The sequence below is a fragment of the Balaenoptera ricei genome, chromosome 13, assembly GCF_028023285.1.
Source record: "Balaenoptera ricei isolate mBalRic1 chromosome 13, mBalRic1.hap2, whole genome shotgun sequence".
Classification (NCBI taxonomy): Eukaryota; Metazoa; Chordata; class Mammalia; order Artiodactyla; family Balaenopteridae; genus Balaenoptera; species Balaenoptera ricei.
In genome coordinates, this window is record NC_082651.1 from 7,054,031 (window position 1) to 7,079,550 (window position 25,520).

The 25,520-nt window shown below is 41.1% G+C and overlaps 1 protein-coding gene across 8 annotated transcripts in view; it reads left to right on the top strand.

Annotated features, from left to right (window-relative positions):
* Positions 1-25,520, top strand: part of TBC1D8 (TBC1 domain family member 8) — a 173,865-nt gene that overhangs the window by 92,508 nt on the left and 55,837 nt on the right. For all 8 annotated transcript variants that reach the window (XR_009506582.1, XR_009506583.1, XM_059943359.1 and 5 more), the window contains one exon: positions 24,432-24,550. Coding sequence is in view for 6 of the 8 variants with exons in the window: in XM_059943359.1 (XP_059799342.1) it covers positions 24,432-24,550 (119 nt within the window). In the remaining 2 variants the exon portion in view is untranslated. The remainder of the gene's footprint in view (positions 1-24,431; positions 24,551-25,520) is intronic.

A 25,520-nucleotide genomic window follows, 5' to 3' on the forward strand; every position in this document is an offset into this window, starting at 1 on the left:
GCCTAAATGAACATCCGATACTTAAATATTTCAGGATGCTTGCAATCCCCAAAGTCCACTCATTTGAAATATTTGATGCCTGCCTCATACCCGACTCATGCTTGGTGCCAGGGAGTCCTGGGTGAGTGTGTCAGGGGGCATCTCCCTCTACCTGACCTTCCAGGGCCGTGGGGAGTCAGATGGCCATCTGGAGATGGCAAGTACAGGTGGAACAGGGTTAGGAAAGCGAGAGAGGCCAGGACCCTGGAGGAACACGTACAAGCACACCTCATTTTATTGCACTTTATTGTGCTTCGCAGATGTTGCATTTTTTTTATTACCAGTCCCAGGTTTGTGGCCAACCCTACATTGAGCAAATCGGTGCCATTTTTCCAACAGCATTTGTTCACTTTGTGTCTCTGTGTTACTTTTTGGTCATTCCCTCAGTATTTCAAGCTTTTCTTTATTTGTTACAGTGATCTGTGATCAGTGATCTTTGATGTGACTGTGATTAAAAAGATTACTGACTTGCTGAAGGTTCCGATGATGGTTACCTTTTTTGTAGCAATAAGGTGTTTTTTTAAATTAAGGCATGTACATTGTTTGTTTGTTAGTTTATTTTTTCATCTCTTCATGTCTTCTATTACTTAAATAGGTCTTCTTTTTAAATTACTTATCTATTTTATACATATTAGTGTATATATGTCAATCCCATCTCCCAATTCATCCACCCTCTTCACCCGCTTGGCGTCCAAATGTTTGTTCTCTACATCTGTTTCTCTACTTCTGCCTTGCAAACAGTTTCATCTGTACCATTTTTCTAGATTCCACATATATGCATTAATACACGATATTTGTTTTTCTCTTTCTGACTTACTTCACTCTGTATGACAGTCTCTAGGTTCATCCACGTCTCTACAAATAACCCAATTTCATTCCTTTTTATGGCTGAGTAATATTCCATTGTATATATGTACCACATCTTCTTTATCCATTCATCTGTCGATGGGCATTTAGGTTGCTCCCATGACGTGGCTAGTGTAAATAGTGCTGCAATGAACATTGGGGTGCATGTATCTTTTTGAATTATGGTTTTCTCTGGGTATATGCCCAGTAGTGGGATTGCTGGGTCATATGGTAATTCTGTTTTTAGTGTTTTAAGGAACCTCCATACTGTTCTCCATAGTGTCTGTATCACTTTACATTCCCACCAACAGTGCAGGAGGCTTCCCTTTTCTCCACACCCTCTCCAGCATTTGTTGTTGGTAGATTTTCTGATGATGCCCATTCTAACTGGTGTAAGGTGATACCTTATTGTAGTTTTGATTTACATTTCTCTAATAATTAGTGATGTTGAGCAGCTTTTCATGTGCCTCTCGGTCATCTGTATGTCTTCTTTGGAGAAATGTCTATTTAGGTCTTCTGCCCATTTTTGGATTGGGGTGTTTGTTTCTTTAATATTGAGCTGCATGAGCTGTTTATATGTTTTGGAGATTAATCCTTTGTCTGTTAACTCATTTGCAAATATTTTCTCCCATTCTGAGGGTTGTCGTTTCATCTTGTTTATAGTTTCCTTTGCTGTGCAAATGCTTTTAAGTTTCATTAGGTCCCATTTGTTTATTTTTGTTTCTATTTCCATTACTCTAGGAGGTGGGTCAAAAAAGATCTTGCTGTGATTTATGTCAAAGAGCGTTCTCCCTATATTTTCCTAAGAGTTTTATAGTGTCTGGTCTTACATTTAGGTCTTTAATCCACTTAAAAAAAATAAACTTATTTATTTATTTTGGCTGCATTGGGTCTTTGTTGCTGCGCGCGGGCTTTCTCTAGTTGCGGCGAACGGCGGCTACTCTTCATTGCATTGCACAGGCTTCTCATTGCGGTGGCTTCTCTTGTTGCGGAGCATGGGCTCTAGGTACGTGGGCTTCAGCAGTTGTGACACGCAGGCTCAGTAGCTGTGGCTTGCAGGCTCTAGAGCACAGGCTCAGTAGTTGTGGTGCATGGGCTTAGTTGCTCCACAGCATGTGGGATCTTCCCGGACCAGGGCTCAAACCCGTGTCCCCTGCATTGGCAGGTGGATTCTTAACCACTTCGCCATCCAGGAAGTCCCTCGATCTTTAATCCATTTTGAGTTTATTTTTGTGTATGGTGTTAGGGAGTGTTCTAATTTCATTCTTTTACATGTAGCTGTCCAGTTTTCCCAGCACCACTTATTGAAGAGACTGTCTTTTCTCCATTGTATATCCTTGCCTCCTTTGTCGTAGATTAGTTGACCGTAGGTGCGTGGGTTTATCTCTGGGCTTTCTATCCTGTTTCACTGATCTATATTTCTGTTGTAGTATTATTTCTATTATATTTCTGTTGTAGGCTTTGTAGTATAGTCTGAAGTCAGGGAGTCTGATTCCTCTAGCTCCCTTTCTTTCCCTCAAGATTGCTTTGGCTATTTCACGGTCTTTTGTGTCTCCATACAAATTTTAAGATTTTTTGTTCTAGTTCTGTAAAAAATGCCATTGGTAATTTGATAGGGATTGCATTGAATCTGTAGATTGCTTTGGGTAGTATAGTCATTTTCACAGTATTGATTCTTCCAATCCAAGAACATGGTATATCTCTCCATCTGTTCGTGTCATCATTGAGTTCTTTTATCATTGTCTTATAGTTTTCTGAGTACAGGTCTTTTACCTCCTTAGGTAGGTTTATTCCTAGGTATTTTATTCTTTTTGTTGTAGTGGTGAATGGGATTGTTTCCTTAATTTCTCTTTCTGATCTTCTGTTGTTAGTGTATAGGTATGCAAGAGATTTCTGTGCGTTAATTTTGTATCCTGCAACTTTACCAAATTCATTGATTAGCTCTATTAGTTTTCTGGTGGCATCTTTAGAGTTATCTATGTATAGTATCATGTCATCTGCAAACAGTGACAGTTTTACGTCTTCTTTTCCAATTTGTATTCCTTTTATTTCTTTTTCTTCTCTGATTGCTGTGGCTAACACTTCCAAAACTATGTTGAATAATAGTGGTGAGAGTGGGCAACCTTGTCTTGTTCCTGATCTTAGAGGAAATGCTTTCAGTTTTTCACCATTGAGAATGATGTTTGCTGTGGGTTTATCATATATGGCCTTTATTATGTTGAGGTAGGCTCACTCTATGCCCACTTTCTGGAGAGTTTTTATCATAAATTGGTGTTGATTTTGTCAAAAGCTTTTTCTGCATCTATTGAGATGACCATATGGTTTTTATCCTTCAGTTTGTTAATATGGTATATCACATTGATTGATTTGCGTATATTAAAGAATCCTTGCATCCCAGGGATAAATCCCACTTGATCATGGTGTATGATCCTTTTAATGTGTTGTTGGATTCTGTTTGCTAGTATTTTGTTGAAGATTTTTGCATCTATATTCATCAGTGATATTGGTCTGTAATTTTCTTTTTTTGTGGTATCTTTGTCTGGTTTGGTATCAGGGTGATGGTGGCCTCATAGAATGAGTTTGGGAGTGTTCCTTTCTCTGCAGTTTTTTGGAAGAGTTTGAGAAGGATGGGTGTTAGCTCTTCTCTAAATGTTTGATAGAATTCACCTGTGAAGCCATCTGGTCCTGGACTTTTGTTTGTTGGAAGACTTTTAATCACATTTTCAATTTCATTACTTGTGATTGGTCTGTTCATATTTTCTCTTTCTTCCTGGTTCAGTCTTGGAAGGTGATACATTTCTAAGAATTTGTCCATTTCTTCCAGGTTTTCCATTTTATTGGCATAGAGTTGCTTGTAGTAGTCTCTTAGGATGCTTTGTATTTCTGCAGTGTCTGTTGTAACTTCTCCTTTTTCATTTCTAATTTTATTGATTTGAGTCCTCTACCTCTTTTTGTTGATGAGTCTGGCTAAAGGTTTATCAATTTTGTTTATCTTCTCAAAGAACCAGCTTTTAGTTTTATTGATCTTTACTGTTGTTTCTTTGTTTCTATTTCATTTATTTCTGCTCTGATCTTTATGGTTTCTTTCCTTCTACTAACTTTGGGTTTTGTTTGTTGTTCTTTTTCTAGTTCCTTTAGGTCTAAGGTTAGATTGTTTGAGATTTTTCTTGTTTCTTGAGGTAGGATTGTATTGCTATAAGCTTCCTGCTTAGAATTGCTTTTGCTGCATCCCATAGGTTATGGATCATAGTATTTTCTTTGTCATTTGTCTCTAGGTATTTTCTGATTTCCTCTTTGATTTCTTCAGCGATCTCTTGGTTATTTAGTAACATATTGTTTAGCTTCCATGTGTTTGTTTTTTTTACGTTTTTTCCCCTGTAATTGATTTCTAATCTCATAGCGTTGTGGTTGGGAAAGATGCTTGATATGATTTCAATTTTCTTAAAATTACTGAGGCTTGATTTGTGACCCAAGATGTGACCTATCCTGGAGAATGTTCTGTGTGCACTTGAGAAGAAATCTGCTGTTTTTGGATGGAATGTCCTGTAAATATCAATTAAATCTATCTGGTGTGTTGTGTCATTTAAAGCTTGTGTTTCCTTATTAATTTTCTGTCTGGTTGATCTGTCCATTGGTGTAAGTGAGGTGTTAAAATCCCTTTCTATTATTATGTTACTGTCGATTTCCTCTTTTATAGCTGTTAGCATTTGCCTTATGTATTGAGGTGTTCCTATGTTGGATGCATATATATTTATAACTGTTTTTTCTTTTTCTTGGATTGATCTCTTGATCATTATGTAGTGTCCTTCCTTGCCTCTTGTAACATTCTTTATTTTAAAGTCTATTTTATCTGATATGAGTATTGCTACTCCAGCTTTCTTTTGATTTCCATTTGCATGGAATATCTTTTTCCATCCCCTCACTTTCAGTCTGTATGTGTCCCTAGGTCTGAAGTGGGTCTCTTGTAGATAGCATATATATGGGTCTTGTTTTTGTATCCATTCAGCGAGCCTTTGTCTTTTGGTTGGAGCATTTAATCCATTTACATTTAAGGTAATTATCGATATGTATCTTACTATTACCATTTTCTTAATTGTTTTGGGTTTGTTTTTGTAGGTCCTTTTCTTCTGTTGTGTTTCCCACTTAGAGAAGTTCCTTTAGCATTTGTTGTAGAGCTGGTTTGGTGGTGCTGAATTCTCTTAGCTTTTGCTTGTCTGTAAAGCTTTTGATTTCTCCATTGAATCTGAATGAGGTCCTTGCCGGGTAGAGTCATCTTGGTTGTAGGTTCTTCCCTTTCATCACTTTAAATATATCGTACCACTCCCTTCTGGTTTGTAGAGTTTCTGCTGAGAAATCAGCTGTTAACCTTATAGGAGTTCCCTTGTATGTTATTTGTCATTTTTCCCTTGCTGCTTTCAATAATTTTTCTTTGTCTTTAATTTTTGTCAGTTTGGTTACTATGTGTCTCGGTGTGTTTCTCCTTGGGTTTATCCTGTATGGGACTCTCTGTGCTTCCTGGACTTGGGTGGCTATTTCCTTTCCCATGTTAGGGACGTTTTCCACTGTAATCTCTTCAGATATTTTCTTGGGTCCTTTCCCTATCTCTTCTCCTTCTGGGACCCCTGTAATGCGAATGTTGTTGTATTTAATGTTGTCCCAGAGGTCTCTTAGGCTGTCTTCATTTCTTTTTTCTTTATTTTGTTCCACGGCAGTGATTTCCACCATTCTGTCTTCCAGGTCACTTATCCATTCTTCTGCCTCAGTTATTCTGCTATTGATTCCTTCTAGTGTATTTTTCATTTCAGTTATTGTATTGTTCATCTCTGTTTGTTCTTTAATTCTTCTAGGTCTTTGTTAAACATTTCTTGCGTCTTCTCGATCTTTGCCTCCATTCTTTTTCTGAGGTCCTGGATCATCTTCACTATCATTATTCTGAATTCTTTTTCTGGAAGGTTGCCTATCTCTAGTTCATTTAGTTGTTTTTCTGGTGTTTTATCTTGTTCCTTCATCTGGTACATAGTCCTCTGCCTTTACATTTTGTCTATCTTTCTGTGAATGTGGTTTTCCTTCCACAAGCTGCAGGATTATAGTTCTTCTTGCTTCTGCTGTCTGTCCTCTGGTGGATGAGGCTATCTAAGAGGCTTGTGCAAGCTTCCTGATGGGAGGGACTGGTGGTGGGTAGAGCTGGGTGTTGCTCTGGTGGGCAGAGTTCAGTAAAACTTTAATAGGCTTGTCTGCTGATGGGTGGGGCTGAGTTCCCTCCCTGTTGGTTGTTTGGCCTGAGGTGACAGCACTGGAGCCTACAGGCTCTTTGGTGGGGCTAATGTCGACTCTGGGAGGGCTCACACCAAGGAGTACTTCCCAGAACTTCTGCTGCCAGTGTCCTTGTCCCCGCAGTGAGCCACAGCTGCCCCCCTGCCTCTGCAGGAGACCCTCCTACACTAGCAGGTACGTCTGGTTCAGTCTCCCCTGGGGGTCACTGCTTCTTCCCCTGGGTCCCGATGCGCACACTACTTTGTGTGTGCCCTCCAAGAGTGGAGTCTCTGTTTCCCCCAGTCCTGTCGAAGTCCTGCAGTCAAATCCCACTAGCCTTCAAAGTCTGGTTCTCTGGGAATTCCTCCTCCCATTGCCAGACCCCCGGGTTGGGAAGCCTGACATGAGGCTCAGAACCTTCACTCCAGTGGGTGGACTTCTGTGGTATAATTGTTCTCCAGTTTGTGAGTCACCCACCTAGCGGTTATGGGATTTGTTTTATCGTGATTGCGCCTCTCCTACCATCTCACTGCGGCTTCTCCTTTGTCTTTGGATGTGGCATATCTTTTTTGGTGAGTTCCAGTGTCTTCCTGTTGATGATTGTTCAGCAGTTAGTTGTGATTACGGTGCTCTTGCAAGAGGGAGTGAGCACATGTCCTACTCTGCCATCTTGAACCAATATCCATTGTTTATTTAGACATAGTGCTATTGCGCACTTAACAGACTATAGGATAGTGTAAACATAACTTTTATAGGCCCCAGAAGATCAAAAAATTCGTTGGACTCACTTTATTGTGATATCTGCTTTATTGCAGCAGTCTGAACCCAGCCCACGGTATCTCTGGGGTGTGCCTGTAATAAGGAATTGTTGCATCCAATGGATGTACATTTATAAGACCATTGATATGTATATTGCCCAACTGCCTGCCGTAAAGGCTGCAGCAGCTTACACTGAATCCCCACTACCCCCAGCAGTGTAGTTGTTCTCAGCAGATATAATTCCTGGACCATTCTTTCTGTTGAACCAAGATCTGCTTCCTTGAACCATAAAAAGAATGAAATAAAGCCACTTGCAGCAACATGGATGGACCTAGAGATTATCATACTAAATGCAGTAAGCCAGACAAAGACAAATATATGATATCGCTTACATGTGGAATCTAAAAAAATGATACAAATGAACTTATTTACAAAATACAAATAGACTCACAGACATAGAAAACAAACTTATGGTTACCAAAGGGGAAAGGGGGTGTGGGTGGGATAAATTGGGAGTTTGGGATTAACATATACACACTACTATATATAAAATAGATAATCAACAAGGACCTACTGTAAAGCACAGGGAACTATATTCAGTATCTTGTAATAACCTATAAGGGAAAAGAATCTGAAAAGAATAGATACATACATATATGTATAACTGGATCACTTTGCTGTATACTTGAAATTAGCACAACATTGTAAGTCAACTAGACTCCACTTAGAAAATAAATTAAAAAGATCTGCTTCCTTTGGTTTCCACTTGAGTAGGTGTTTGCCTTGGACCTGACCCATGGCAGATCTGCAGATACTTCATTTTCCTCTGTCCTCTTGCCCACAGAAGGTCCGAGTAGGCAATTGTTCGTTCCAGTGCCTCTTTTCTTGGGTTAGGGAAGAGAGGATGGGAAGGGGATTTGTGTCTCAGGCTTGTGGTATTGATTTAGGTACTTAGCCCTCTTCTGGGAGTCACTTGGGCATCTTGCACAGTGATATTGACTCACCACATTTAATATTTTATTGTGTCTTGAGCATTGAGAAAGGCTCCCTGCCCAGGGTTTCGCGTCTCAGATAAAGCACAAACAGGAGCTGTAGGAAGGCCCTGGGCGGCACCAGGACGTGGTAGGAACAGGAAGGGTGGCCCACGGGAATGATTTATATTTTCACTTGTCTCTGGCTGCTCACACGGCAGTATGGGGAGAATTTCCATGATAACTTTTTCTGTTTCTTTTTAAGCAGAGGTGGAAGAGCTGGGGAGATAATTTCGTGGGTGAACGTGATTATTATTTGGCAGCAGAGATCTGTGGGTGGCTGTGGTGGGAAGGAGAGAGAAGTTGCTATTACTAGTATTTTGTTAACTTACATGGACCAAAGAATCCCAAGGCTTTATAAAAGGGAAACATTAGTAGAGCTGAGTACTGGAAGGACTCAAGGGCCAGAACAGAGGAAGCCGTTTGAAGGTTTCCCTTTTATTTGAATGCTTGCCTGCCTCATGAAAATCAGAGTTTTCTCAGAGTCGTGCTCACTACTGACCCTCCACTGCCCAGGGCAGAGCCTGGAGTGTGGTCAGCTCAGTAAATAGCGGTGGGTGAATGAGGGGTAAAGTATGCAAGAGAAGGTCAAGGGCTCAGCAGTCAAGACTCCTGTTTGTAAGAAGGGGAAGGAAGGTGGTGCGTGTAATCACAGATAAGACTTCACGGGCCCTTTCTGAGAAGCCAGGGCCAAGGATAGCCCAGGGCTGTGCAGGGTCTGAGTCTGAGCTCTGTAACCAGCCACCAGGACCACTGAAGGGTAGAAGAACTTGCAAAACCGGGGTCTTACTTGCTTTCTTTAAAAAAAATAAAATTCTTTTTTATTGTGGTGAAATATAAGATTGACCAGCTTAACCATTTTTTTCTTTCTTTTTTCTTTTTCTTTTCCATTACGGTTTATTATAGGATATTGAATGTAAGTCCCTGTGTTATACAGTAGAACCTTGTTGTTTATCTGCTAATCCCAAACTCCTGATCCATCCCTCCTCTACCCTCCTCGCCCTTGGCAACCACAAGTCTGTTCTCTGTGTTTGTGAGTCTGCTTCTGTTTTGTAAATAAGTTCATTTTTATCATTTTTTTAGATTCCACATACAAGCACTATATGATATTTGTCTTTCTCTGGCTTACCTCACTTAGTATGATAATCTCTAGGTCCATCCATGTTGCTGCAAATGGCACTATTGCAATTTTTTTTATGGTTGAGTAATCTTCCATTGTATAAATATACCACATCTTCTTTATCCATTCATCTGTCGATGGACACTTAGGTTGCTTCTGTGTCTTGGCTATTGTGAATAGGCCAGCTTAACCATTTTTAAGTGTACTGTTCAGAGGCATTAAGCACATTCACACTGTTGTGCTACCATCGCCACCATCCATCTCTAGAATTTTCACCTTCACAAATGGAAACTCTGTACCCGTTAAACACTAACTCCCCATTCCTCCCTCCCCCAGACCCTGAAAAACGCCCTCTGCTTCCTGTCTCTCTGACTTTGATGACCTTAAGAGCCTCCTGTAAGTGGAATCTTGCAGCGTTTGTCCTCTTGTGGCTGGCTTATTTCACTTAGCATAATGTCCTCAAGGTTCATCCATGTCAGAAGCTGGAGACAAATTAGGAAATAATATGCAAATGATTAAAAAGTTCAAAAAAAAAAAAGGTTCATCCATGTCATGGCGTGTGTCAGAATTTCTTTCCTTTTAAGGCTGAATAATGTGTGTCTGCTTTCTTTTTGAAATCAGCTATGCAGTGATTGGTGCATGAGTAGAAACCAAGCGCACGGTGTGTAGAACCAGGAAAGGAGACTCCTGGGAGTCAGCCCCTAGTCAGGGACAGGAGGGGAGGGGGAAAGAGCAGGGAGAGGAGAGCAGGGGCGGGGCTCCAGCCTGCAGGGGGGTCGGCCTTTGACTGAGTTGACGCCTAGGCTGCGGAGAGCTCTTTGGGGCCCTGGAGGAACAGGACAGTGTCGCCGTGTCTCCGTGTCTGGTGGCCTCAGCCGTGCTTTGTCCTGCAGTCGAGTCCAGACCGTGCCACGCTGCGAGTTACTGATGTGTTATTTCGTGTTCCTGTTGGTAGCGGATTCTCAGAGCTATTGCTGTGTTATCCACACATACATTTTATTCTTGACCGTGGCCCCAAACAGTGAGATAGTTGTTTTTTCTTTGCCTGCTTTTAGGAAGCAGAAAATACCCAGGCAAGACTCTGGATTATCTGCCTGGACTATTGCAGGAGTTGAATTGATCATGCAGTAATTTGAGTCCTTTTCATGTCAGTTCATTGAGATGGGGGGTGGGCTGTCTTTTCTGGTTACAGACAGAGGACTTGCCATGCTTAGAGGCAACCAGGGTGGTGTCCTGCGAAGAACATGGCCAAGAGAGCAGAAGCTTCAGGAGAAGCTCAAAAAGTCTTTTTTTTTTTTTAAAGAAGCATATATATATATATATTTTTTTTTTTTTTAAATATATTTATTTATTTATTTTTGGCTGCGTTGGGTCTTCATTGCTTCACGCGGCCTTTCTCTGGTTGTGGTGAGCGGGGGCTACTCCTCGTTGCAGTGCGCGGGCTTCTCATTGCGGTGGCTTCTCTTGTTGCAGAGCACGGGCTCTAGGCACGCGGGCTTCAGTAGTTGTGGCATGCGGCCTCAGTAGTTGTGGCTCGCGGGCTCTAGAGCACAGGCTCAGTAGTTGTGGCGCACGGGCTTAGTTGCTCCGCGGCATGTGGGATCTTCCCAGACCAGGGCTCAAAGCTGTGTCCCCTGCCTTGGCAGGCGGATTCTTAACCACTGCGCCACCAGGGAAGCCCAAGCTCATAAAATCTTTATCCAGGTGGCCTTTTAATAATGCTCATGTCCTTATGGACTGCGTTTGGACTCCAGAGTGCCCGGCTAGTTTTGTGACTGTTTATGACAGTGTCATGCAAGGATTGAGTGTTCCTAGCAAGGTCTGTGTCTGGTCTTGAGTGAGATGAGGGAGAGCAGGAAAATGGAAAAACAAAAGGAGCCAAATGGTGGCAGGTGAGAGCGATGCCGTGACAGCCCTCCCCGGCGGCGGAGTGAGGATCTCCTGCAGACCAGGGGGAGATACAGCCTGGACGGGCAGAAGCACATCTGCATCTTGGGAGCAGGTGTGTGTGTAGTTCGAATAAAACTTCGTTAATATTTTAGATTTGGAAAATGAAAAAACATGATTTTGAAATTTCAAGGGTCGTTGAAGGAAGCTGTGATAGTTTTGCTAACAACATGTGGGGTATGTTTTTTAAAAAGTGAGAATCACAGGAGTTATGCTTTCCAGTTTAAAAAATCCCTTCCTTTCGTGTACTTTCCTCGTCTGAGCCTCTCAGCAACGTGTAAGTAATTATTGGCCCTGGAGAGGGAAGAAGCAACGTACAGTTTCCTCATGACTTGCCAGGGACACATCTTGCGTCAGGGGGACCTCCCTGGTGGCCCAGGTGTGGGTTCTTACAGAACGTTCTGTCAGACTGTTCTTTCTGCTGTGTCCTCCCTTATCTCTGCCCTTGACCGTGGCTGGTGTTTTAGTTTCTTGTTTTCTGCATCACTGTTTGCTTTGTCTTTGGAGAGAGAGTTTTATTACGGGAGGAAATGTTCCAGGGTGGATCAGATTAGTGTCTTGGTGACCTTTGTGCCAGGGCAGCAAAGGAAGTGCCAGCCAGATCCTTTTTCAAGAACAGAACTTGCTGTGCACTTCAGGGAAAGTCTGGAAGGCAGCCCTGCAGGAGGAAAGTTAGAATGTTTTTGTGAGCACTTCCTAAGGTCACTCAGTATGAGTGGTCACACTTGTTTTTGGTTGCTTGGGATTCCTCAGAACAACACTGGCTGGCATTTTCCACGTGGATTTACACTTGGAAGTTACGGAGGGGGACCGCGGTTGGCGTTTCTTTTCTATTAGGATGTTTCCATCACCAGGCTCTTACTGTTTTCAGTAAAGTAATTTTGCTTATGCTCAAATAATTAAACTCACTGAAGGTGTTCTTGCACCAGCGATGGTGCTTATAGTTACTTAAAAAGCAGGCAAGTGCTGAGTCTAACTTTCAGACTTAGTGAATTGGAAGGTCAAAATTCATTTTTGTAAAATGCTTTTAAACTGGGGAGATTGTTGAAGACCCCACGGTCTGAGTTCTCTCTGTTGCAGTAATCCCTTTTCTGAACCATACAGAAATAGCAAATCACTATGTTGTGTGACAGGAACTAACAGTGTTGTAGGTCAGTTGTACTTCAAAAACAAACAAACTCATAGAAAAAGAGACCAGATTTGTGGTTATTGAAGGTGGGGGGAGGTGGAGAGGAGAGGGAATTGGATGAAGGGGGTCAAAAAGTACAAACTTCCAGTTATAAGATAAATAAGTACTAGGGATGTAATGTACAACGTGATAAATATAATTAACATTGCTGCATGTTATATATGAAATATATATGAAATATATTATCATCATATATGATAATATATGAAATGTATAAAAAATATATAAATAGATGAAAGTTTTTAAGACAGTAAATCCTGAGTTCTCTCATTAAAAGGAAAAAAAATTTTTTTTCTATTTCTTTAATTTTGTGTCTGAGATGAAGGATGCTCGCTAAACTCATTGTGATCATCATTTCATGACGTATGTCAGTCAAATCATTATTGCTGTGCACCTTAAGTTTATACAGTGCTTTATGTCAGTTATATCTCAATAAAACTGGGAGGAAAAATATCGCCCCTTTTCTCCCTCTTGTAATAATCCTTTTGCATAAAGTCTCTCCTTACCTTACAAATCCCGATTTGTTTTTTTATTTGACATGCTTCAGAATAAATATGACCTAAACAAAAACATAAAGTTTGAAAGCTGGGAATCAGACTTTTCTCTAGTATCTTACGGGTTGCCTCACTTCTGCACAGAGCATGGCTTCTTTGACAAAAGAAACCATCTGGAGGGGATCTTAGCAAACATCCCGTTCAGTCCCTTCCATTTTAGAAGATGGGAGAGTGACTGATGCAGCTGGGTTTCAGAACACAGTGACTTTTTACTAATTGACTCCTTAGCGGTCAGTGGATGAAGGCAGAGTGTCAGAGTGGAAGCGTCCTGACTCACGTGGTGTCCAGAGCCCTCCTTCCCTGCTGGACTTGCGGGTCTGGGTGTGTCCTCATCCTCAGGTCACGCTGACTTCCATGACTGAAGCTGTCGCCGTCCCTCACTTCTCTGACATCTGCTAGAACCTTGCATGCCCGAGTGGCCCTGGGCTGGGGAGTGATCTGCATTTAAAAAATAAGAAGGAAATTCAGGGAGTGTGAAATTCTCTGCTCCATGTTCTTATCCTGCTTTCACTTCTGACTTTACAACATGTTCACGTAGGTGGAGGTTAATTATCCAGGTTTATGCCTTTTTAAAAAAATTGAAGTATAGTTGATTTACAGGGATTCAGGTGTACAGCAGAGTAATTCAGTTAATACATATATATATATTCTTTTTCAGATTCTTTTCCATTATAGGTTATTACAAGATATTGAATATAGTTCCCTGTGCTATACAATAGGTCCTTGTTGGTTATCTGTTTTATACATAGTAGTGTGTATCTACTAATCCCAAATTCCTAATTTATCCCCCCTCTTCCCCTTTTGGTAACTGTAAGTTTGTTTTCAATGTCTGTGAGTCTGTTTCTGTTTTGTAAATAAGTTCATTTGTATCATTTTTTTAGATTCCACATATGTGTTAACATATGATATTTGTCTTTCTCTGACTTATTTCACTTAGAATGATAACCTCTAGGTCCACCCATGTTGCTGCAAATGGCAACATTTCATTCTTTTTTATGGCTTAGTAGTATTCCATTGTGTATATACACCACACCTTCTTTATCCATTCATCTGTTGATGGATGCTGAGATTGTTTCCATGTCTTGGCTATTGTAAATAGTGCTGCTATGAACATAGGGGTGCATGTATGTTTTTGGATTATGTTTTTCTCTGGATATATGCCCAGGAGTGGGATTGCTGGATTGTATGGTAGCTCTATCTTTAGTTTTTTGTTTTAATAAATTTATTTATTTATTTATTTTTACTTTTGGCTGTGTTGGGTCTTCGTTGCTGCGTGCGGGCTTTCTCTAGTTGCGGCGAGCAGCGGCTACTCTTCGTTGCGGTGCGCAGGCTTCTCATTGTGATGGCTTCTCTTTGTTGTGGAGCATGGGCTCTAGGCACGCAGGCTTCAGTAGTTGTGGCACGCAGGCTCCGTAGTTGTGGCTCATGGGCTCTAGAGTGCAGGCTCAGCAGTTGTGGCGCACAGGCTTAGTTGCTCCGCGGCATGTGGGATCTTCCCAGACCAGGGCTCGAACCCGTGTCCCCTGCCTTGGCAGGTGGATTCTTAACCACTGCGCCACCAGGGAAGTCCTACCTTTAGTTTTTTTAAGGAAACTCCATACTGTTTTCCATAGTGGCTGCACCAACTTACATTTCCACCAACAATGTAGGACAGTTCCCTTTTTTCCACACTCTCTCCAGCATTATTATTTGTAGACATTTTGATGATGTCCATTCTGACCAGTGTGAGGTGGTACCTCGTTGTAGTTTGCATTTTCATTTCTCTAATAGTTAACAATGGTGAGCATCTTTTCATGTGCCTGTTGGCCATCTGTATGTCTTCTTTGGAGAAATGTCTAAGTATTCTGCCATGCCTTTTCCGTTAAGAACATTTTTTTTTTTAAATAAATTTATTTATTTATTTATTTATTTATTTATTTATTTATTTTTGACTGTGTTGGGTCTTCGTTTCTGTGCGAGGGCTTTTCTCTAGTTGTGGCGAGCGGGGACCACTCTTCATCGCGGTGTGTGGGCCACTCACTGTCATGGCCTCTCTTGTTGCGGAGCACAGGCTCCAGACGCGCAGGCTCAGTAGTTGTGGCTCACGGGCCTAGTTGCTCCATGGCATGTGGGATCCTCCCAGACCAGGACTCAAACCCGTGTCCCCTGCATTGGCAGGCAGACTCTGAACCACTGCGCCACCAGGGAAGCCCCTCCGTTAAGAACATTTACAAATTTTTTTCACTATGAAGATTTTCAAACATACCTCAAAGTAGTGAGGACGGTGTAATGAAATCCTCCTGGGTCCTTATGCAGGTACGTTAGGATCAAGGTTTTGCCCACCTTGCTTTATCTCTTACTCTCTGAGTCTTTTTTCCCCCACTAATGTATTTTAAAGCAAATCCTAGAAATTATGACATTTCACCCCTACATATTTTAGTGAACATCTCTGAATCCAGGGCCATTCTTTGTCACTGCAGTAGCATCATTAAACTGCTAGAGGTAACCGGACTCCTTGCCGTCACTTGCACTTGGTGCAGACATGGGCTTCTGGCTGCTTCAAGATCCTTCATGGATCTGGTTGTTCTCATCCGTGTTCATCCAGAAACAGCACTCATTTGATTGTGTGTGGCTTGTGTCTTTTTTAGTCAAGAAAGTCTCCATCCCTCCACTCCCACCCTACTGTTTTCTCCAAGTCATTGACTTGGTGAAGAAACCGGGTCAGTTTTTATGCAGAATGTCCTACTGGTACACTTGTGTGTTTCCTTCCTCAAGGTATCACCTCACCCATTACTTGGTTCCTCATATTTCCTGAAAACTGGACAGTAATTACAAAGGTTCAGTTGAATACAGGTTTGTAAAGAAGAATACTGAACAGGTGGTTGTCCTATATCCTGCCTGGGGGGCATGTATCCTCTGGTGTCTGACTCTTAGTGATGCTTAGATTAGTTGATAAGCTCAGGTGACAGCTTCCATTGCATTCTCCCCCTGTCAACCTTTCATCTAATGGTTTTACCCATTTCGATATTGCCTGAATAATTTTTCTCTGCATACTGCAAAGTGGTGATTTTCTAATTTGATCAGTACTTTCACAGCTGTCAGCTTGAGCTTGTCTGTAAAGAACCTTACCTTATCACCTAAGGCTATCTGGTCACCCTGAGAACATTTAGGAAAGGGAGGGAGAGAATGCTCGCTTTTGCCCTTTAGTTGCCTGTGGTTTGTGTAAGTAGTTGGTGCCCTGGTTGTCTGCAGTGGTGACAAGTGAGTTATTTTTGGTCTTGTTTTAGTTTTCTTTTCTCTTTTCCTTCCTCCCTCCCTTTTCAGTATCATTTCAAAGTCCCTGTTCCCCACTACCAACGCTTTATTATGAAGTTTTCCAAACATGCAGAGAAGTTGAAAAGGATTGTACAATGAACACTCTAAGCCCGGGGTTTTTATACGTTCACGGTGTTTCAGTTAATTGCTGTCCTTTTTGATACTCAGATCGTGCCACCTTCTGCCTGCAAGAACCCCTTCCTGTGCCTTCTGTGACTTTGTCTCACTTTCATTCATCTTTGAGTGATTCCTTGCTCTCTGCCAATAAGATGTTAAGTGCTCATCTTGTACACTTCCTGCCTCCTGTGTGGAATCAGCCATTCCTCCAAGTAGCCCTGGTTCCTTTGGGCGGGTGATGGTATTTAGGGACCACAGTCTGGGGTGTGGCGTTGCTCATTGTTACTGGGTTGTCACTGCCTCTAAGGCTCTTCAAATAGGTATGAGCTAAGAAGTATGTGAAAGAAAAGAAAAAAGAGGTATGAAAAAGAAAAATAAATCATGCGTTCATACTTAGCTTTCTAATTCAGCTGTAAAACTACATAGTTTTAACTTTGATATTATATTTGTTTATCTCCTCTTATTCACTGAAAATCTTGGTTTCTAACAATATTCACATAATTCTTCTCTATTGTACACGCACACAAACATATTGTCTCTAAATAATATCAGTACTGCTATTAAGAGTAAGAGTAGTGGACGTCCCTGTCAGTCCAGTGGTTAAGACTCTGTGCTTCCAATGCAGGGGGGCTTGGGTTCGATCCCTGGTTGGGGAACTAAGATCCCACATGACGCACGGTGCAGCCAAAAGATTTTAAAAAAATGATGTAAAAAAAGAATGAGTAGTGAAAGAGAGTAAAGTTTTTGCAGCTCTATTTGGCCTTAGAATATATTTAACTATGGAGGTATAGTCAAAATACTGTTTAAAACAGTTATTTTCTCTTTGTAATTATGTTGGTAATTATTTTAATAACCTAATAAAGTTAAGTTTTAATTGTTAAGGATATTTTTTCCCTTATTAATTTGACTCAAAAGATACAAAACACTTTCATGATTAATCAAATTTATAAAATCTATAAAAACAAAATATTTGTAGAGAAGCCATCCTTCCCCCCCACGCCCACTTTCTTTTTCACAAAGGTCACATATATTCTGCTCTATGCCTTGCCTTTTTTACGTATCAGCATATCCTGGAAATCATTTCCATATCAGAGAGGAGAGATATTCTTCCTCCTCCTTTTTTTCTTTCTCCTGCTCTTTTGTTTTTATTCTTTCATCGCCCAGAAGTACCATAGTTTATTTAACCTATTCTCTACTGATGGGTATTTCTGTTGTTTTCAGATTTTGCCACGACACAAATGACCCAGTGAATAACCTGGTAGATTCCTAGAAGTGGGATTGTTGCATCAAAGGGATAATTAGATATTTTTAAATTCCCTTCTCTCCATTGGCGTTGTATTATTTTTTAAAATTCCAATCAGCAATGGATGAAAATGCCTGTTTTCCCAGACTTGTCATCAGATCTATTGTCAAATTTTTGGATTTTTGCCAACCTGATAGGTAAGACATGGTGTATTTCCATAGTTTTAATTTGCATTCCTTTTGTTGTGAGGAAGTTGAACATCTTTCATGTTTAAGGGCCATCTTCAGAAACTCTTTATTCCTATCATTTGCCTACTTTTTTATTGGGTGCTTCTTTTTTCTCCTCAATTTTTAGGTGCTGTCTGTATATTAGGAATTTTAGCCCTTTATTTGAGGTGTGAAATTACCAAATCTTTCCCCAGTTTGTCATGTAGTAGGATTTAACACGCCTTTCTTTTATACTTTGTGATTTTCAGTTATGGTTGGAAGGTTTTCTCATTCCTGAGTTACTCAGGAATCCACTCATGTTTTCTTCAATTACTTGTAAATTAATTTTCTTTCAGTATTTTAAAGCTGTTGTTCCATGTCTTCTGGCTTGCATTGTTTCTGATAGGAAGTCTACTATCATTCTTATCTTTGTTCCACTGTAAATATTGTGTTTTTTTTCTTTCTTTATCACTGGTTTTCACTAGTTTGCTTATGATGTGATTTTCTGTAATTTTCTTTAAAGGTTTTTCCACTTGGTGTTCGTTGAGAATCTTGAATCTGTGGGTTTATGGTGTTCATCAAACTTGAAAGCAATTTCAACCATTATTTCTTCAAAAAAATTTTTCTGTTCTTGCTTTGGTAGCACATATACTTAAAAATTTTTTTTTTCTGTTCTCTGGTTGCCCTACCCCCCTTTTCCTGGGACCTCAGTTACACAGATTTCAGGCTGCTTGTTATTGTACCACAGTTCACTGATGCTTTGTCCCTTCTGTTTTGTTCATCCTGTTTCTTCTGTTTTTCATTTCAGAGTTTTTATCACTATCAAGTGTCCTTTTCTCTGCAATGTCCCATTTACTTTTAATCGTATCGGTATATTTTTGATTTCAGACACTGTTTTTCATCCCTAAAATTTGATTTGGAATTTTTTTTATGTCTTCCATTTAGTTCCTCACCATCCTCTTGCTTTCCTCCACTTTTTGAACACATGGAGTATATTTATAACAGCTGTTGTATGTCTTTGTCTTTTTATCTGTGTCATATCTGGTTCTGTTTCTATTGATTGATTTTTCTTTTGTTTACGTAGGTCAAAATTTCCTACATCTCTGCTACCATCCCTGCTTCTATTTCTGAGAAGTGTTTCTAATGGCACTAGTACAAGGACATTTTAATGACTATTTCAGTTATAAATTAAAAATCTATTTTACTTTCACTGTCAAGGAAGTTGAGTTTGTTTTTCACTTATTGCAAATAATTTTAGGGACTCATTCTAATTTGAAGGCAAAAAAGGATAAATAAATTATGTAAAAAGAAAGGTTTAGAACTTATTTTCTTAAACTATATAGTGAGAAGTATACACAGGTTTAAAAAAAAAAAGCATGATGATGTGATGTTGATATTGAACTTTTACATGTTCCTGTAAAGATACTGCTTCAGACAATATAGATTAGATGTTAGAGTATCCACTTGAAGAATGCGAGATTTCTGAAAATTAAAGCTTTGGTCCAACCCTTTCCCCTGTCATTTGTAATTTTTACTAGATTCTTTGCCTCAGTGTTTCTCTGTGTAGGATGAGTGTTGAGTGGAATTTAGGAATGGTACTGCCTTGACTGTTAAACTTTTAATTAGTCCTTTTGTGGTCTGTGTGGCTTTTAGTCCAGGCATTTAGACAGAAGGCTTTTAGTGTTTGGACAGTAGAGAAATGTTGACTATTGCAAAGGAACAGATCTGAAAGATGCACATGCAATGCCCATGTCATTGTAAAGTAGGATCTAGGTAGCTGGAGAAGATACTTAATTCAATTGGATATTTACTATGCAGAGGGAAACAGTTGCTTTTTAAAACTGAAGCTGGGATCAAGTTATGTATGACTGTTTTCGTGCAGAAGCTGTAAGTATAGACAATGAGATGCTTGTTTTATTTCCTGAAAATACCTCTGGGGCAAACGTAAGATAATAAATACTGTGTGTGAGTTTCAAAGTGACTCAGCTGTTGGGAGCTGCCCCCCACCCCACCCTACTCCCCAGGTGCCACTCTCCACCGTGCGTTACGGAAAGAGCCAGAAGAACAGGCCTCAAGGTTGGCTCTTGTCTGCACTTTAGATTTCTCACCTAGGAGATGGAAATAACAATACCTATCTTGTGATGCTCTTCATGAAGGTAAACAAGGTTAAGTGTACAACATACCTAACAAAATGCCTGACTTCAGAAAACGTCCTATGCCTGCACCTCTGGCAGTTCTTTCTTAGACCATCAAGTTGGTTATTTATAAATCCATCAGTGTGGTTTGTTTTGTGGTCATAACTGATGTTTCTAATACTGTATTTTAGTTTTGCATTGCCATTTACAAATTTGATTTTTGACTTCTTGTGTGGGTAATGTGTAAGATCCACTGAACTTGAATTTTCTTAGAAAAGAGAGAAGTCTTTTTCAGCAAAAATTAGGGGCTTAATGAAACAAAGTATCAATGTAATTTTGCTGATTGGACTTCTGTTACAATCCACAATAAGCCTATACATTTTGGTTTTAGAAAGCTGTATTAACCTGCTAGGGCTGCCTTAACAAAATACAGCAGACTAGATGGCTTAAACAACAGACGTTTATTTTCTCATAGTTCTGGAGTCTGGAAGTCTAAGATCAAGGTGCCAGCAGGATTGGTTTCTCCTGAGGCCTCTCTCCTTGGTGTGCAGACGGTTGCCCTCTTGCTGGGTCCTCACCTGGTGCATCCCTGGTGTTTCTTCCTCTTCTTACAGGGACACCAGTCCTTATAATGACCCCCGCCCCTATGACCTAGTTTGATCTTAGTTACGTCCTTAGAGGCCCTAATCTTCAAATATGGTCACGTTGGGGGTTAGGGCTTCATTATATGAATTTGGGGGGACCCAATTCAGGCCATAACCATTCTCCTCCATCTTGGCTTTGGAACGCCCACAGCAGAAGCAGTGGGAATATTGCTATAGTGTTGAGTCAGTGTGTAGCCTTTTTATCATTCTGTCCCTTCAATGGATGACAAATTCTCACTTTCTTATTTTCTCCTCTTTACATTTTTCACCACTTATATGTCTGTAATGTGGTGGCTTTCAAACATTTTGACCATGACCCACAGACAGAAATATATTTATGAGTGTGTGCATAACTCTAACAAATATTTCATAAGTCAGTCATTGCCCTTATAAAGTGGCATGTGTTTTCTAAATATTTCATTTTTTAAAAAACAGCTGTTTTCTGGTGGGCTACTTCATGTAGCTGAGAAACATGGCTGCCATGTGGGTTCAGAGCTTCAATGCGTGATATATGTTACGTGACTTTCCTTTCTAGTCCTTTGAGTCATCAGTGTGCAGTCGGCTTGCACTGATTTACGGTATTTTTGAAGCCCATCATAAGACTTCCCTGCAGAGGAAATTATAGTTCGGAAAATTTCCCTGCCATTTGGCAACTTTCGTAGGAAGTAGAAGACAGTCGAGTGGGAAAGTTCAATCACGGTGATTGTCTTTGCTGGGAGAGGCACACAGCCGTGTCAGATTCAGGACAGGGTGATGGGTTTCATTACAACCTCCTCTAACTGCAGCTCGGTGATCGATTTTACACGTGTGTTGATCTTCTCTCTCAAGGTGTGAGCTTACTTTTGTTCTAGAATGGTTTTCCCCTATTTTAAGCTCCTCCCCAGGAGGTAGAAGAATTTCTTAAAGGATAAAAGTCAAGTTTTTGGATGATGTGACCTCAGGTCTTAATTCCACATGATATACTGTGGTGGGGCTCGGTTGGAATTTTATTCACAGCGTCTGTAGTTAGCAGGTGGAGAAGACACACGTGGTTTCACAGCTAACTGTGGGCCCTATGAGCTTAGGAACAGCATCAATGAAAAGCTGTCTCATGTCATCCAGGAAGATGCCCTCAGGAAAATGCGATGGTGGGGAGAGTGCATGCTCTATGTGCAAGCACAAAGTAGCTTTTTTAGTGTCAAGCCCTAGGAACTACTGGACTGAACTACTGGACTGGATTATGTAAGTGTTACTTGAAAATTGAAATGCAGCTTCTATGGGAGGACCCCAGGGCACTTCAGGGTCATAGAGAATGAGCTCACACCCTGGTTTGCCTTTTACTTGATACGAGTGACCTTGGAGATGTAACTGAGGCCCCCTTTCCTCACTCAGCCTTCATTTCACATCATTGAGGCCACACCTGGGACAGAAAGGTCACAGAGTGAGTCCTGTCCCCTCTCTGTTCCTCCTCAGTCCTACAAGTCTTTTTTTTTTTTTTTCGTAAATTAGGAAGTATATGAAAACATATGGCAAAAGATTGAAGGCCGATACAGATATTCTTTTTTCCATGTATTCCTTGCCCTTTTTTTAAAAAAAAAATTCTGACCAGTTGGTTTTATTATGATGCATAATAAAGGATAACAATCTATGGAGGGGGGAGGGATAAATTAGGAGTTTGGGATTAACATATACACACTACTATATATAAAATAGATAATCAACAAGGACCTACTATACAGCACAGGGAACTCTACTAAATACTCTGTATAACCTGTATGAGAAAAGAATCTGAAAAAGAATGGATATAGGTATATGTATAACTGAATCCCTTTGCTGTACACCTGAAACTAACACAACATTGTAAATCAACTATACTCCAATATAAAATAAAAGTTAAATTAAAAAAAAAAAAGATCTAGAGAGAAGAAACCTTAAAGTGCCAGAGAAGAGCAGAAGCTGCCCACCCCAAGGAGCCTGTGCAAATTTATTGGCTTCAGTGGCCCTAAGACTCTCTCCTGAGATGAATCGTGTGATGTGCTGTCCCTCCACCCACCCCGCAAAAAGAAAAAACCATTGCTGACCAACGAGATTTCGGGGGTGTCCTGGTGACTGACACTTATGTAGCTGCCACCCGAGGACACTGAATGGGCAAGGAGAATTAAGCCAGAGGCAGGTAAATTAGATGCCCACCTCAGCCACGTCAGTGCTGAATGTGAGGAGCAGACGGTGTGGGTCCTCAGTTCAGGGGGACATTGTTTGGAAACTTCAAGGGAGTCCTGCTGTGGAGCCTGGAAACTTGTGGTGTGAGGCCGTTGTTTCAAAATGATCTCTCCCTCCCATAAGAGGGGTAGGGAGCCTGAAGGGCCAGGGGCTTCCTGAGACTGCAGGGGCCTCCTAGGTGGATGGGAAGTAGATAGAGTTCGTGGCCACTTACCCCAAGTGGGTTGCTTCTTGGGTTTATGATCCCAAAAGAGCAAGACAGGGGAGGTAGGACTTATGGAGAGCTGGGTAGGGTCACTGGTTGTTATGGACTGAATGGTATCCCCCTCCACTCTCCAAATTCAAATGTTGAAGCCCTCACCCCCCAGTGTGGTGGTATTTGGAGGTGGGACCTTTGGGAGGTGATTAGGTTCAGATGAGGGTGGGGCCCCCCTGATGGGATTAGTGCCCTTATCAGAAGGACGAGAAGTCTGCTCTAGTGATGACCAAAGGACATTGCTTTGGCAATGCCATGCCTAAAAATTGGAGAATACGGGGAAATAAATACCATTGTTTTAAACTCTCATTTTTCCTTATGAGGAAAAATGAGAGTTCTCTTAGATTCTTCTTTTTACTCCTTCCCAAAGTGCCCATCAGAACAATAGTCCTAGTACAGATGTTCTCCATACTCACCCCAAATCCACAGGTCCAAGGTGAGTTCTCTGGCATTTCTATGTGTGGGGTATTTATAAGGTCCTCACATATGTTCACACTCTGGGGAGAGGAACGCTGCAGGTAACAGAGAGAGAGAAAGCTCAGAGGTAGCATAATGCATGTCTGGCTTCTGTGTAAGTGGTACGTGACTCTGTTGGTCGTTATGCCTCTCACGTTGGCTAGATTATTCTGCACTGTTGCTTGTCCGCCAGCCCTTTGAGGTTAGAGTATCTTTGGCTTCCCATTTGGGAAACCCAGCCCTCCTAGCCGGGCATTCACCTATTTCCACACTAGACACACCTGCTGTACACATGCCTCTTCTTGTGCAAGACCGTGCTTGCTTCAAGGCATGGACTTGATCAAACCTCTGCCACACCATTTGGAGCTGGCACAGTGTGCCCATGTCCAGTGGGGAGGACTAGGAGGAAATAATGACAACTAAGATGTCTAAGCTTTTTGGTAACAATGTTGCTTAATGCTTCACTAATAGGTTGATTGTGTTTTTAGTTGCCTTTGAAAGAAATTAACTTACTAGGTACCATTTAATGTTTCTGTGGTTTTGTTTTAACATATACAATAAAACCTCTTTTTATAACTGTTTTCAGGGATTTTTTTAATAAAAGATGTGAAGTACAGATTGATAAACCTGGAAATGTCCTAGTGGCAACGCCCTCGGGCCACTGGCAGAGCCATCTCAAGAGGTCTTCTCTCTGTGAACTTGGGCTGAGGTCCCTTTTGAGGGACCCTCATTCTTACGGGGGAAATTCTGTGAGAATGTTCAGAGTTGGTCACCCTGGGGCTTGTTTCCCCTGGAATGGCTGTATAATTACAGATGTTTCTGTCACTTGAGTGGAGGTGGTCAGAATTCCACGTGTTAGTGAGGCTGGCAGGACGCCCACAGAGAGGTCCCGGGGATGACTCGGCTGGTTGGCTGGCCCATCCATGTGGCAGAGGGATGGGTGTTCCCAAACCCCAATGCTGTGGTGACTGGGACCAGGGCCCCAGAGGAGGTTGCCTCTGCCTTTTCAGCCAGCAAATTGGGATGTGAGAAACCGGAATGTTTTAATAACATAAATGCAGGACTCGTATTTGGAAAGTGAGTTCATATTCTAAGAATTGCTTTTGTCTCTTAATCTCTGTGTCTCTTTCTGTTCTAACCCAGGTGCCACGTTGGAGGAAATAAACCAGCACTGGGATTGGCTAGAGCAAAACCTCCTCCACACCTTGTCCGTCTTCGATAATAAAGATGACATAGCCAGTTTTGTCAAAGGGAAGGTGAAGGTAGGTCCCTGCCCTGCGATGTTTCTCCCCGTTTCCCCGTCTTTCTTATCACGTCCTTAGAACATTCTAGACACTACAGCATTTTCAATCATATTCTTTTCCTTTGACAGTGTTCTCCACTATAATTGAACTTCTTGGCTTAATACCTGAAGCAAAATGAGTTTGACTTGTCAGCAGTCAAATTTTGCAGAGTCAGTCTGACAAAAGTCACCCGAAATTAAAAAAAAAAAAAACCCAACAAAAGCCTCATTCTCAGGCCTGAGGTTTCGTTACCCTTTACAGAAGTGAAGGTTCTTTTTTATCTCGGGAAAAAAAAAATGCTAAGATTCATGTTTTTGCACAGCAACAATGTAATTTGCCTCCTGAAGTTAGTTACTCCCAACTCTTTTTGCAGCTGTGACATCTTTTCCCTCTTTTATTTTGTTGGACCTAGCACTTTCCTCCTTCTGAAAGTGGATATTTATTCTTAAAATATGTTAAGTGAAGAATTAAAACCAAAAAAGTTTTGAGAAAAGAGAGGACTGTTTGGGGAGGTCTCTCTCCATACCTGCTGTGAGCTATGTCTTATGTAACAGGTCTCACTGCAAAAGCATGATTGGTAACCGGTGCTTTAAAAACCCTCTCAGGCAGGGAGAGACCGTTTCTCATTCTAAATTTAACTGTCTTACTAAACACTTTAACACATTAGCCTGTAATACAGTTTTCGTCCTTTAGGGTAAAACATCCTAGAGTGTTGTTTTTTCTTCCCCAAAGTGTGCCTTTCCAGCACCCCACGTGCTTTGGCTTTTAGTAAAGGGTCTTAGAGTGAATTCTTGAATTTAAAAGGACAAAACAAGAGCACCTTTTTCATTTGGGGATTGGGGATACTTGTGGGATCCGGTAGAAGACCAGTCTTCTGAGTCCAGGTGGAATGACAGTGTTGTCTGGTGTCTCCTGCTGTTACCTCTGGCCTGTGGGGTTAGCAGGTGGG